General features: G+C 51.9%; 2 protein-coding genes across 4 annotated transcripts; one reads left to right on the top strand and one right to left on the bottom strand.

Moving 5' to 3' along the window:
* The first annotated feature begins 2,980 nt into the window (after positions 1–2,980).
* Positions 2,981–4,348, top strand: LOC101764200 (ricin B-like lectin R40G2). The gene is made up of 5 exons (XM_004986960.1): positions 2,981–3,088; positions 3,238–3,360; positions 3,434–3,817; positions 3,904–4,023; positions 4,115–4,348. The coding sequence occupies exons 1-5, from the start codon at positions 2,981–2,983 to the stop codon at positions 4,346–4,348; spliced, it is 969 nt and encodes a 322-aa protein (XP_004987017.1).
* A 535-nt stretch (positions 4,349–4,883) lies between these two features.
* On the bottom strand, positions 4,884–11,915 carry LOC101779862 (phospholipid-transporting ATPase 1). 3 transcript variants are annotated; one of them, XM_012843076.2, is made up of 8 exons: positions 10,001–11,915; positions 9,609–9,918; positions 8,472–9,156; positions 8,274–8,397; positions 7,970–8,189; positions 7,436–7,894; positions 7,161–7,356; positions 4,884–5,943 (listed from the first exon to the last, which is right to left on the bottom strand). In XM_012843076.2, the coding sequence occupies exons 1-8, from the start codon at positions 11,349–11,351 to the stop codon at positions 5,149–5,151; spliced, it is 4,140 nt and encodes a 1,379-aa protein (XP_012698530.1). In that variant the 5' UTR covers positions 11,352–11,915; the 3' UTR covers positions 4,884–5,148. The 3 variants fall into 3 exon arrangements, with proteins under 3 accessions (XP_012698530.1, XP_004984517.2, XP_012698531.1); XM_004984460.3 differs by having other exon boundaries at positions 9,609–9,915; positions 10,001–11,907; XM_012843077.2 differs by lacking the exon at positions 4,884–5,943 and having other exon boundaries at positions 6,875–7,356; positions 9,609–9,915; positions 10,001–11,893.
* Between the last annotated feature and the right edge of the window lie 1,929 nt (positions 11,916–13,844).

The following is a 13,844-nucleotide window of genomic DNA, read 5'->3' as shown; positions in this document are numbered from 1 at the left end:
CTTTGAAATTGAGAGCTGTGAATCTCATCTTCAGATGTGGACTCACCGAGTACACCTCGAAATACATATCACAGCGATCACATCACAACCTTGGATTATCACCATCAAACCGAGGAAACTCGAGTTTGGGCATAGAAGCTAGTTTGTTCCCAAACTCACGATTCCCAGTCTGCAAGTCCAATTGAAGATGAGGTGGATCAGGAACGTACCTATGATCGGGCGTGGCGGATGAGATCCGAGGATCCCTCCGCCAACATCCCGGTTGGCCATGTCATGGCGGTGCCCGTTGGGCCTCTCCAATATGGCGTAGGAGAACGCGCCGCATGTGGTGGAGCGATGTTGAGGTTGAAGGAGTTGACCTAGCTAGGCAGCAGCGGAGGCAGTTGACGCGGAAGCAGCGGCGGCACAGACTCCAGGCGATGCAGGCGCTTCGCCGCTTCCTTCGTCTTGCTCACCAAGGTTCCCAGAGAGTTATCCGTCGTGGATTGCCATGCCTCCAAGCCACTGATCTTGTCCAAGGACTGCTGCATCATCAACTCAAAGCCCTCAAACTTCTTCGTGAGATCCTCAAGCGTGAATGCCATCTGCGTCTGGATCTTCATGGGCTTCCGGGGCGACGCCAGGTCTCGCGATAGGGTTCTACAAAAAAAATTTGTGGAATTTGTGGTGGACTAGGCTCTTGATACCAATTGTTACGATCTCACTTCACTCAACCGTAACGAAGGAGAAGAATCGAAAGATTTAGAGGAAGAGCACGCGAAGAACAGGATGAACCAGAGGTAGAAGAAGAACAGGGCAGCGGATAGAAATGAGCGGTAATGGATTCTATTATTCGTTATCCTCTCCCACCGACGAGTCATGCTCTTATATGTGTCTACAATGGCCTTCGGCCCAAACACTCTCGGCACCGTTTTCGGCCCACGCACACACACGCGCTAGCCCAACAACACTCCAACACCGCTCCTTGTGCTCATCCGGCAACAGCTCCTGGCGCTCATCTGGTAACAGCTTCCTAACGCCCGCTTAATACGCGCCTTTGGTCATCAGGGACATGACACTTGGCTACCACCTCCTCAGACCATGAGTGCACAAGCATCCCCTCAACGTGGAGCCACACAGAATTCCAGCATGCTTTCTGCAACCCCGCGCCGCTCGGTCCAGGGCTCAAAGTTGAACACCCTGCCCCTATGCGGGACCTCACGATGGTGCAAAGCACGATGATAAGCTCAGCTATTGGCGAAGAAGATCAGGTACTGCTCGGGGAAGTACTTGATTACCTTGATCTTGTGGCGGTCGATGTGCAGCTTCTCATCAAGGGCGTCGATGACGTGGTGAGGCGCGGTGTCGTGGTTGTTGCCATTGAGCCAGCAGACTGTCGTCTTGCCGGCCAGCGACTCTCTCTTGCGCTTGGTGGCCCCGGTCGCCGAAATCGCGTAGACAGCCAGCTCAGGCCGAGCGCGCGGGTCTCCAGGGTAGGTCGCCATGTCCGCTAGTGCCCCCTTTACTGCCTGGAGGTAGGAGCGGCCGGCGGAGCGGACGACCGAACCCGCCGCCGCAATGTTGGGGAGAGGGGGTGGAGGTGGGTTTGTGGTGGATGTGGGAGGATGGTGCCAGTGTTATGCTGCTTCTTTAAACCTATTGCTCCAATATGAACATGTTGCTCCAAGACGAACAGGATCGAGCTATGTGCCCCTGCCTCGAGCATCTCCAGCATTTAGTATTGTACCAGCAGGCAGCTACCCTGTGCTCAGTGGAGAAGCAATTGAGGCATTTCCCTTTGACCAATGCTATGTACCTCTTCCTCCTCTACTCATTCTCGTCTAGTTGGTGAAGTTGTTGTTCCTCTCTTGAATGCACATCCAATTTACACCACCAGTACGCTGGTTTGACTACCTAGAAGCTGTGTTCATCGATGAGGTTGGAGCTCCGTGTGCTATCCCTTTGCAACCTTGTTGATGGATGCTGATGAAGCTTTTCTGCCATTGCTTGCTGGACTGTGGGCTGGTACCTTCCCAGGGAGTCGAGGTGCGGGCATTCACTGCTCTTGCTGATGAGCTCTCTTCCTTCAGTAATTTCTTCCTCCAACCTGAGTTGGTCGCTGTCTGGATTGGATGCGACTGGTGTCCTTGCAATGGCTAACCCGTAGTAGCAGCTGATTCAATGTTCTTCCCCTTCTCTACTCTCGTGAATCTCCTCTTCTCTGTCCCCATATCCTGCTTGCTGGAGATTGCATTGGCGATGAGGTCAGGTACTACTGGCGGATCTTGGCTAATCTCCTAGTGGTTGAGCCTTTGAATGAGGTCCAGCATTAGGGGGGTTTCACCGGTGATGCCGTCCTCGAGCCCCGCACTGCCATGCGTTGCCATGAATGAAGCTTGTACCTAGAGTTCCTATGCTAGATCCGGCAGGATGGTGGCCGCATCAGCATGGGCTTGGGGCTGGATAGGTGCGATGTCATGCTGCTGCACCTCCTCCGACTGCACGAATCGTGTCGCCGCGAGCTTCAGGCTGGCTGAGTTGGCAATCGGGTCAGACCTCTTCTCGAGCTCGATCTCCTCCGTCCTGGGCTGGATTGGGACGGGAGAACATTGGGGATGTAGATCAACCCTAGGCGCAGCTGAATCCGGTGCAGGTGAGGTGAGGGAGGCGACGGCTTGGGGGATCTAGGTGGAATTTGGGGTTCCGGGCAAAGGTCGCCATGGGAGTCGCCTCTCGTGAGTGGCAGGGGGGTGGGAGCCTTCATTCACTGACAAAGGACGGTACATTTCCCATGTTGCTTGGAACATGGACCGTCGCCGAGTCATTTTGCAGAAGACGAACCGAACGATTCTCAATTGCTCGACTGCTGTTAGCCGCAGTTATAAAAGCACTGTAGAATGCCAAGGGTTTCCTTGTGTTTCTAAACAACGACGGGAAAAGTTGTGCTTGGAGCGCCGAAGCACGCGACGTACTCCAGGGACATAAGCTCAGGACAGCTGCCATGGCTTCCACGTTCATGATCCGCTGCCGCGCGTCCGACGACCTTAGCCTCGCAATCGTTGACGGCGAGGCCGTCCTAACCAAGGCTGACGCCCGCGACGACCGACAGGTGCAAGGAGTTCTTAGTTCCTTCGTTAATTTCTCGCGTACCTCTGTGGTTTCGAACTTGCACACTGCCACTTCTCCGCATCTGCGATGCTCTCCTGCACTGTTCTAATGTTCCCACATGTGATGTTTGCATTGTCTGGTGTAATGTAGCTGTGGCTCAAGGACATGAGGTACGGCGCCGGACTCACGGACGAGGCAGGCTCACCGGCGTTTGCCCTGGTCAACAAAGCCACCGGAGAAGCGCTGAAGCACTCCTTCGGCCACTCTTGCCCAGTGAGCCATCTTCCTAGATTTCCCTTCGCCGTTTATCTGAACTTGCGGGATGACTGCCGCAACGAAAATGTAGGTCCGAGCCATCAAGTTCTACCCGGCGGGGTACGTGGACGAGTCAGTCCTGTGGGCCGAGAGCGAGGAGCACCTGGGCGACGGCTTCCGGCGCATCCACATGATCAACAACATGGACTACATCTTCGACGCGGAGCAGGCCATCCCTGACTACGGCGGCGCGCGCGACGGCACGCGCCTGATCCTCTTCCGCTGGAACGGCGGCCAGAACCAGCAGTGGCGGATCGCCCCGCGCAGTGCCCCCGCTGCGCCAGGGCCGGAGCTGCCACCGCCAGAGCACGCGCGGCCGGTCCAAATCCTGTGCCGGAGCGGCCAGGGCCTGAGCCTCACTGTTCGTGACGGCGCAGCCGTCCTCGCCCGCGCCGACAGGGAGGACCAGCGACAGGTCGTGTGCGCGCCTCTGCTCACGCTTTGTTCGGTTCCTGCAGCGGTCGTCATCGCGTCACACGACAATGTTTCCTTCTCGTGCAGTGTTGGGTCCAGAGCTTCCGCAACACCGGCCACGTGACGGACGACGAGGGTCACCGGGCGTTCGCGCTCGTGAACCGGGCCACCGGGAAGGCCCTGGGGCACTGCCGCGGCGACGAGCTGGTACTTCCGTTTTTTCCCCGTTCCATCTGCGAAAAACGCGTGGATCTTTCCATGTAACGCGACCCTGGGTGCTCACGTTTTTGCGCGGCAGGTTTACCTCGTCGGCCACAAGCCGGACTCTGTGGGTGTGGCCCTGCTGTGGACGCAGAGCGACGATGTAGGCGAGGAGTACCACAACATCCGCACCGTGAGCGACGTCGGTCTCGTCCTTGACGCGGCGAGTGGCGTTCCTGAGGCTGGCGGCGCGCATGACGGCACAGCCATTATAGTCTTCCCACGGCACGGCGGCTGCAACCAGAAGTGGAAGATGCTTCCGTTCTATTGATTGATGAATTGCGAGGAGTTCAGGAGGTGTGATCTGATTGATACGCGCGCCAGCTGATGCGTTTTTTGATGTAGGGATCACAATATCACATTGGATATCTCAGTGGTTAAGATACAGCTTTTGTGGCAACCTGTGGCAGTGATTCTCGAATTGAAAAAAGTTTTTTCTTAAGAAAAAGTTATTAAAAAAGTTGCACTGTCAGTAATTGTCTTAAGGAACTGAGGTTTTTTTAGGTGCATTTTGTGTGTTTCAGATAATCCTTATCACGGTTACATGGCGATGTATCGTGACGTTTGCAGCACATACTGCAACTACTGTTGAACCTATAATTTTGTTGCTTCCATGATGCACCTAGAGTACCCGGATTAGACAAAAAAAATGTTGCAGAAAACTAAGTGGCGGTCAGGAAGAACTTTGGTCAAAATGAAAAATAATAAAAATGCGGTAAACTCTGAATACTTGGTCTTTGATGTTACTTCTAATTTGCTTCACTGTTGTTGAAATAAAAATCGCATAGGTGGTCTGGACATTGAGATAGTAGTATTACAGTATATTACACTCTGGCTTTGAGTAATCAAAATGGATTCTATTGACATGGAGGTTTCTTCTGGGCTGTGACATAACAGCCCTAAGCAAGTCAAACTGTTGACCATTCAATATTGTTTGAACCCCAGGCAGATTTCTTTACTTGAATTCATTGCCTACCAGTTTTTCATTTTAAGATGCGTACACATTTGAGAAGAGTGACATGGACAAGCTCACATTTTCCTTCTAGTTGGTTATACAAAATTTGAGCACACCTAAAACTTGCTAAACGTGACGAAAGACCAAAATACCCTCAGCATTAACTCATTGTCCTTGTTGGTCTCCCTCCCGTCGGTCTCCCTCCCTTTCCCCTTTTTCTTGCCGAGCGCCGCACGCCCCTCTCCTTCATCGTGCTGCGCCCCTCCCTCCTCCCCGCGCCGCCGCATCCCACTCCCGACGAGGAAGCCGCGGGCAAGCCCCTTTTGCGCCGCCCGCGCATCCGGGGAGGGACGGGGCAGCTCCGCCGGGACGGGTGGCCTGCGCCGGCCGCCACCCCTCCCTCCTCCCCGTGCCGCCGCATCCCACTCCCGGCGAGGCCTCCGCGGGCGAGCCCCTCCTGCGCCACCCGCGCATCGGGAGGGGCGGGGCAGCTCCGCCGGGACGGGCGGCTTGGGCCGGCCGCCACCCCTCCCTCCTCCCCGCGCCGCCGCATCCCACTCCCGGCGAGGCCTCCGCGGGCGAGCCCCTCCTGCGCCACCCACGCATCCGGGGAGGGGCGGGGCAGCTCCGCTGGGAGGGGCGGCTTGGGCCGGCCGCCACCCCTCCCTCCTCGCGCCCGCCGTTGCTCCGCCCGCGTTGTGCTCCGGTCGCCGACGCGCTCGCCCGCGTGTGCTCTGGTCGCGGTCGCCGATGCTCGGGCCGTGCGACGAAGGAGATTGGTGGAGGCGTGGAGCAGGATGACTGGAGGAGGATAAGGGAGAGAGAAGATCGATGGGAGGTGGAAGGGATGGGTAGAATAGAGAAATACCTCTCCAACTCAAGTTACTGTAGTTGTAGACCCCGTTTAGCACCTGTCACGGTCACTTTGGATGTTTAGGAGTATTAAACATAGAATTGGATGTTTAGGAGTATTAAACATAGGCTAATTACAAAACTACACGGATGGAGTTTAATTTCGCGAGACAAATCTATTAAACCTAATTAATCCATGATTTGATAATATAGTGCTACAGTGACCATTTGCTAATGATGGATTAATTAGGCTTAATAGATTCGTCTCGCGAATTAGCCAGGTGCAATTAGTTATATAATTAGCTCATAGCATCCGAATATCTGATGTGGTACTGTTAAAGTTTAGCACTGTACCCAGTACCTCCTAAACTGGATACCCCCTAACTGTAGTTCTAGATTTTAGCGGACTAAAGCTTAGTTGGGGCCTAATACTGAAAGCAGCAGACCAGCAACGTATACCTGATGGATTATCGTCTCAATCAGCCTCACATCCTAGACAATGACGTTGCATGGATCAGCTGCATCTTGGGACAGAGACGGGGGAAGAAATTTCCCAGATTCCCAATCATCTTGTACCCAGTCTGTCCATATCATATTATCCAATCATTTGTTCAAACTTTTAACTGAACCACCGTTATAATGTTTTTATAATTGATTCAATGAGGTTACTGAACTAGCCTTGTTTATTTCCCAATTTGGGAGTGGCAAAATTAGCATTTTGCCATAAATGCACAACTGTAGCATTTCGTTTGTATTTGTGAATTATTGTCCAAATACTGACTAATTAGGCTTAAAAGATTCGTCTCGCAAAGTACAACAAAACTGTACAATTAATTTTTAATTTCATCTACATTTAGTACTCCATATACCGTAGGTTTGATGTGATAGGGAATCTTCTTTTTCATAGTGCTAAAGTTGGGATTTTGGAGGGAACCAGCAGATAAGGCTGCAACAAAGCTGGTACGGTTGCTGAATTTGTACAGTTGACTCTAGTGAATGTGTACTGTATACCATCATAAGGCATGCGGACCGGTTTCTATTTTGTACAATTAACTCCTGTATGATTTCCTTTCATGTAAATCAACAAAATTTGGCTAGTGGATACACACAATGGATACAAGGGACCTATCCTTTGGATAGTTGGCAAGGGAGCAAGCATCAAGAAAGCTTGCCCACTGCTGAAAGAATTGCCTATACACAACAAAAAGAACCAGAGCTATCCTATTTGAATGAACAAAAGATCACTGAGTAATCCCCTACTCTAAGCTCTACTTACAGAACTCATCTGAACTTCTGGATGGGTTGCATCATGGGTATCTTGTGACTTCTCCATTTCTCTTGCGATTTGAATGTCACTGGGGGTGAAATACTCACTGAAGGCCTTTGCGGCAAAATGAGGAATCATCCCGACTACGGTTACCGCAAGCAACAATGCCCAGAACAACCCAGTTCCCATCACCTTATAGATTGCCCTGTCATACAATTTACAGAATCAGCAACCATGCAGGCATTTATCTCATAAATAGACAAGTATTAAGGATGGGTGCATACCAGAAACCAGGCATGATCGGTATGGAGTCTATGATCATGACGCAAATCCATGTCGCAACAATGCTACCCCATATCGCCACATGTGTGATCCAGTTCCATCTGATGACATCCATTGCCAGGTGAATGTTAACAAGAATGACAACAGAGAGTGTCCAGAGGTCTCCAAGGCTGGAACTGTCAATTACACTCTTCCTATATGCAAGGTAAGGGATGAAGAAACATGCAATGCTCTGCCAGATGGAGTCCATCATGATGAAGATGAACAGCCTCAGATTGTAATTCTCCTCACGCTGTCCTGGGCCATATAGCTGGGGATATTTCAGCAATGTCCGACGGCTGAGATCCTTGTCGAGAATGGCAACAACAATAGTAGGGACAGCAGTGTATATCACAGAGTACAGCACGCTGCTCCACTCAGTTATTGCTGTTGTCAGGGTGAAACCAGTGTAAAGTACATACCTGCAATGGTTAATGAATTAATGTTTATTCCTTATGCAGACTGAACCAAGTAGTTAATTATGGACATGTGCTTACCAGAATAGTACAAAGACAAAAGTAGCATTTCTGTAAAAGTTATATAAGATCATGTATGCCATCCTCTGGTAGTTCCAATGGCCATGAACCAACAATAGAGGAACTAAAAATCTGAATTGCCCCATGGCGAAATCTGAGGCCATAACAGCTTGCCTTCCCTCTTGTCCGCTGATGCCAATGCCAACGTCAGCCATTTGAATCATGGATACATCATTTGCACCTGAAAACATGTTTCTTTTCAGATTTTTGACAAAATAAAGGATAACCGAGGTTCTGAACTAGAATATAAGAAAACAATTCATACCATCTCCAATAGCTAGAGTCATGTCACTCGTTCTCTTCTTTATGAGATCAACAATACCAGCCTTCTGTAGGGGAGCTACCCGACAGCATAGGACGACATCACAAGCTATTGCGATTTCAAAGAGCTGCAAAATCGAAAATTCATGAGTTGCTGACGATAAAATTTTATAAGTTTACAGACTCTAGTATGATAGTATACCTTCTCATCCCAATCCGCATCAAAAATATAGACAAGGCTGTTTCCATCAATAATCAAAGCAAGGGGCACTCTGAGTTGTGGGTCTGCCGAGAATGATTGGTATTTGTTAACCATGGCCATTGCATCATCCAGACTCTTTCTGCATGAATCTCTTGAGCGACTGTTGATTACAATCTGTACCATGTCCCTTGTCAAAAGCTTGCAGGAATAGCCAATGGAGATGGCAGTTTCTTGCTTGTCACCTGTTAGCACCCAAACCTTGATCCCTGCTTGCCTCAGTTTCTCAATTGCTTCAGGTACTCCATCTTGCAGCTTGTCCTCAATACCAGACGCTCCCAATAGGCACAAGTTCCTCTCGATGTCAGCAGCCACGCCACGGAGTAGGTTTCCTCTTCCTAGTAGTGCGGTGCTAGCCTTTTCATAAGCCATTTGCCACTCCTGAAACTCTTCTTGGCTAAGTTCCCGCATACCGATGACAAGCGTTCGCAGGCCTAATGATGAATATGAATGGAGATGCTTCTCAGTTGCTTGGACAACATCTGAATTGACATTTTTGTCAATGATTCCAAACATTGAACTATCTGCGCCTTTTACAAACAGCTTGACAGACTTATCAGGGCAGCCAATTATAACAGACATCCTCTTGCGGTCACTGTCGAACTCATGAAGCCCAAGGACATCATATCTGCAAATCAAGTCCAGTAAAAGGCGATTAATTAAGCAAATGTTCAAGGAAATAGGAAAGGCAAGAGCCACAAAAAAAATGCTTGTGTGAAAGATGCTACTTCTCTGCATGTACAAGATAAATGGAGTCAATCAATAGCGATCAAGGAACTACACAAATTCAGGTAAAGTAGTCGAGACAGTTTTTCAACCGCTCCAGTACTAGAAACACCACCAATTGTCCGCACTAGAGGCCCAAAAAGAGCAATGCAAGCAACAGCCACAAATAACCAAAGTTTGAACTACTAAAAGACAGAAACCAACAAAAGCTACCGCTGCCATGAGAGTAAAGAAAAAACTGCACGTCTCGTTGTCCCTATTTCTATTGCTGTTAATCTTTTAGTGGCGCTCCACCGAAAGCGTCAACCAGTGCCTACGTTATTACCACAAGAAGAATGTCTCGATTAATAATACCTCTGTTTCTCACCAAGGACATCGATCACAATGTGCCCTGATGTTCGTTCCACTAGCACAAAGCCATAAGCCGCCGCGGCAGAGACCAATGCCTGCTCATCCGGTGACTCGCCCTGGTAATCAATCACCTTCTTCTTAGGGTCCGGGCCATCGGTGACCATGGGGACAATGGTGTTGCACGTTGCCAGGGCGAGAAAGAAATCTCGGGTCTGCTTCCCTTGCTCGGTATGACCCCCATCCCTGATCAACTTCACCAGCTCCCGGTCGGTGTTCACCGATATCTTTGGCGCCCAAACACGATCACCCTCTGCTATGAATCAAAAGCAATCAATTGCCAACAATGGCTCTCCTAATCAAAAGAATTGACGGGGATAAGGGAGAAACTATCCTACCAGCAGGTCGCTGCCGTGCGATGTCACTGTAATCGACACCGTCAATGCTCGCGCACCGGAACTCCATCTTGTTCTGCGTGAGCGTGCCGGTCTTATCAGAGAAGATGCACTTAATTTGGCCTAGATCCTCGTTGATGTTGAGAGCCCGGCACTGGAACCTCGAGTTGGACGACTCGTCGAACAGCCTGGTGTCCCGGATCATGAAGTAGGCCTGGCCGAGCCTGACGAGCTCCATGGAGATGTAGAGCGAGATGGGTATCATGATCTGGAACACGATGACCGCCATGAGGAAGATGAACACGATCTGAGCCACTATGCCGTAGTAATTGTAGTTCTCGTAGTCATTGTTCTTGTCCCGCTTCAGGTAGTCCTTCTTGTGGAAGAACTGCGCGAGCTCGAGCTCCTCCTCGTGGGTGCGCAGCCAGACGCCGGAGAGCGTGGCGACGAGCGCGCAGAGCACGACGAGGATGGCGGAGAGGAAGAGCGTCTCGCGGTTCATGTGCGTCTCGAGGCGGCTGCGCTTCTTGGGCGCGCCGGCGTTGTTGAGCATGGCCTTGGTCTCCCGGCCCGCGTACACCACCACGCCGACGGCCCAGGCCGTGTTCTTGAGCTCGCAGCCGCGCAGCACGATGTTGGACGGGCCGAGTGGTATCCGGCGGCTCTCCCCCTCGAGCTCGAGGTTGGCCTGGAAGCCGTAGATGTTCCGGCTGGGGCGCTCGCAGCGGATGACGGCGCCGGCGAGCCGCTCGGGTGGCGTGGACAGGGTCTCTTGCTTGGCGTAGCGGGTCTTGAGGTTGGACTCGCCGTCAAGGTTGAGCGTCTGCACGTACGCCACGCCGGTGGTTTCGCTGGTGGCGAGGAGGACCATGTCCGCGGGGAGCGACTCGTCGGAGACGACCCGCACGACGTCGCCGACGCGGACGTCCTTCCACTTGGTCGGGAGGAATTGGGCGCCCCCGGGGGAGAGGACGGCGGCGAGGCGGCCGTTCTCGGCGCGGTCGGAGCGGTGGCGCCGCCAGTCCTCGTACGCGTCCTTGACGGCAGTGACGATGAGGACGAAGGCGAGCGGCATAACGGAGGCCCCGCGTCCGAAGACGGCGAGCTGGGGCAGCTGGTTGAGCACGGCGATGACGAGGAAGTAGACGTAGGCGAGGCGGTGGAACTGCTCGAAGAGGTTCCGCGGCAGGAAGGTGAGCGGCGAGTACTTGGCGGTGCGCACGGCGTTGCCCGCGAAGTCGAGGCGCTCGTTGGTGCGCTCGGCGTCGCCCACGCGCACCACCCGCGCGTCCTCGTCGCCCAGCTCCTTCTGCGACGCCGACATGTGCCGCGACGACCCGTGGTCCTCGGCCATGGCGGAGGCGCGCAAAGGAGGCGGCCGGCCGGCCGGCGCGACGTCAGACGACAGGGCGCCCCGAAGAACCGGCTTCCGCGTTCCCGGGCATGGCACCCCCGGCGCGCGCGCGAAGGTCGGGTTTCGAGCGGCGGATCGGGGTCGATCGACGCTCGCCGCGTTCGGGCTGGGAGAACAGGGGAGAGCAGGGGAGGGGGGAAACGAGCAGAGCAGAGGCGGGCAGAAGATGAGTTGGGTTTTGGCAGGCAGAGCAAGCGAGGGGAAGGAAGGATGCGCGGGTGGTTGGCCGAGGTGGACGCCTGGGAGTAACTAGCGCATTAAAGATTGGATTCACCAGGCCCCGTTACTCATCTCGCGCAGGCCTGGGAGGAGCGAGGAGGAAGCGAAGCGCAGACGGAGAGAGAGGGAGAAAGAAATGGAAGCCGAGATGGTTTGGCCATGGCGCTTAAAATCTGGCAGGGGGAGTTGGTGAGGACGACGGCACCGTCCGTATAAGGAGAGGGGAGAGACGGGGCCTCGAAGTAGACTTTCGTGTGTGCGCCGCTCGCCTTGTCTCGCCACTCGCCAGCATTGGTTCTGTGTTCTCTGAACGGGGTGCTGAGCTCATATCAGAAGGATTAAATATGAACTAATTATAAAACTAATTGCACGTATGGAGTGTAATTCGCGAGACGAATCTATTAAGACTAATTAATCCATCATTAGAAAATGGTTACTGTAGCACAACATTATCAAATTATGGACTAATTAGGCTTAATAGATTCGTCTCGCGAATTAGACTCTATCTGTGCAATTATTTTTATAATTAAATTATATTTAATACTTCTAATTAGGATCCAAACATCTGATGAAACGGGTGTTAAAATTTAGCAGGTGTTCCCGAGCACCCGGAGCCTACCGAGGAATCCGCTGCGGGTGTCATTAATCAGAGCCAAAGAATATAGAATTAGCGGAGGAAGATTTGGTAACTCTCCCCCCCTGACAATCCGTCCACCTAGAAGCTTCTCCGCCCCTCTCACTGCTGATACGACAAGGGGATGGAAGCTAAACACATCCATTGCTTTGATTTCTTTGACCAATCTCCTCGCTAAACGGCTTAACTAATCGCGGAGAAATGGAGCTGCCGCCTGCGCATCAGCAGCGCAACGCGGTCAAGGATGGACGGGAGCGGGCGGCTCCGGCGGTTTCCGTGCGGTGGCGGGACGGGCGGCGAGGGGTTTCGCTTTCGCGACCACTAAAGAAAGCCTTTGTTTCGGCCGGTTTGGTACCAGGGGGCTGGCGCGCCGGTGCCGGCCGGCTAAGCTTGTGGGCGGAGATCTTGAAGCTTCCGATCCGAAAAGGCCAGAGGATCGGGTGATGGATTGGTGATGCTTTCTTTTTTTGGTGCGGCTGGGCCCGAATCAGTTAAACCGAGGTCTATCTGCATGCTGATGCGTTTGCGCTGCCCTTTAATCTTTTTCTTCTGGCTCGAGAAAAGGTTTCGCGTCATATTCAGCAAAGCTTCGCTTCATGGTTAAGGTTCCAGTTCCAAGGCACTCTTTCTGGCTGCTTTACGGTTGTTTGTTTTATCGGCTTTTGATTTAGGCCATATGATTATGGGATACTGCGTTATAATTGGTAGAGAAAAGTTTCACAACTTTCTTTGCTTTTATCTAATCTAATACTACTGCAATTATTGGTTTTTAATATGTATCTATTCACTTTTCACATACTCCACTGTACCATTTAATATGCATAAATTACTAATGATATGCCGTTAGCTGGGGTCTATCGGATTTTTTTTTTTTAAAAAAGCTCAACTCGGTTTCTTATTAGAGGAAAAAATAAGACAGATTGCATTACTTGCACGGCAATCACAAGGGTGTACTACTAGGAAAACAGGATCTCTGACTGGCTGACTTTGCTGTACCCTCACGTACTTCTTTTTCCCACAATTTTGAATTCGAAATCACGTCAAGGCTCGCAACCACGCTAGAAATCAATCACAAGCTGCTGTTTAATATTCGATCTACGCACATATTTTAGCAGTAGAGAATCTTGTCAGGGAGCCCGCTCCTAATCCACACAGGATGACAATGCCCCACACACAAATCTTCCGTTTAGCCGCCGGCTCCGGGTCAACGTCCGGACAAGCGGCTCGGGCAGGGAGCAGTTGACATCAAGCCGCCTCCCCGCTCCATTCCCCTCAACGACCGAAAGAAAACTTTTCCCTCCCATAAACTACTACACCCATTTGCGTGCTGTAAGGGTGCGTTTGGTTGCTAGGACGAATTGGGACGGGACGGGACGATCCCACTTCGTCCCGCGTTTGGTTGGAGGACAGGTGGGACGGGGACATCCCTAACAAGGAATATACCCTCCAGATGCTGGATGAGTCTGGTGGAGCATCAAAAAGAACGAGTCGATCAAATTCAGTCTGTGAATGAAATGCGGGTTGGACGACCTGACCAATAGGACACACAAGGTCGGCGGTAATAACCATAAGAAGCTATG

This window comes from Setaria italica, chromosome IX (genome assembly GCF_000263155.2).
Source record: "Setaria italica strain Yugu1 chromosome IX, Setaria_italica_v2.0, whole genome shotgun sequence".
Taxonomy (NCBI): Eukaryota; Viridiplantae; Streptophyta; class Magnoliopsida; order Poales; family Poaceae; genus Setaria; species Setaria italica.
The sequence above is the reverse complement of the archived record's forward strand: the minus strand, read 5'-3'. Positions and strand labels throughout refer to the sequence as shown.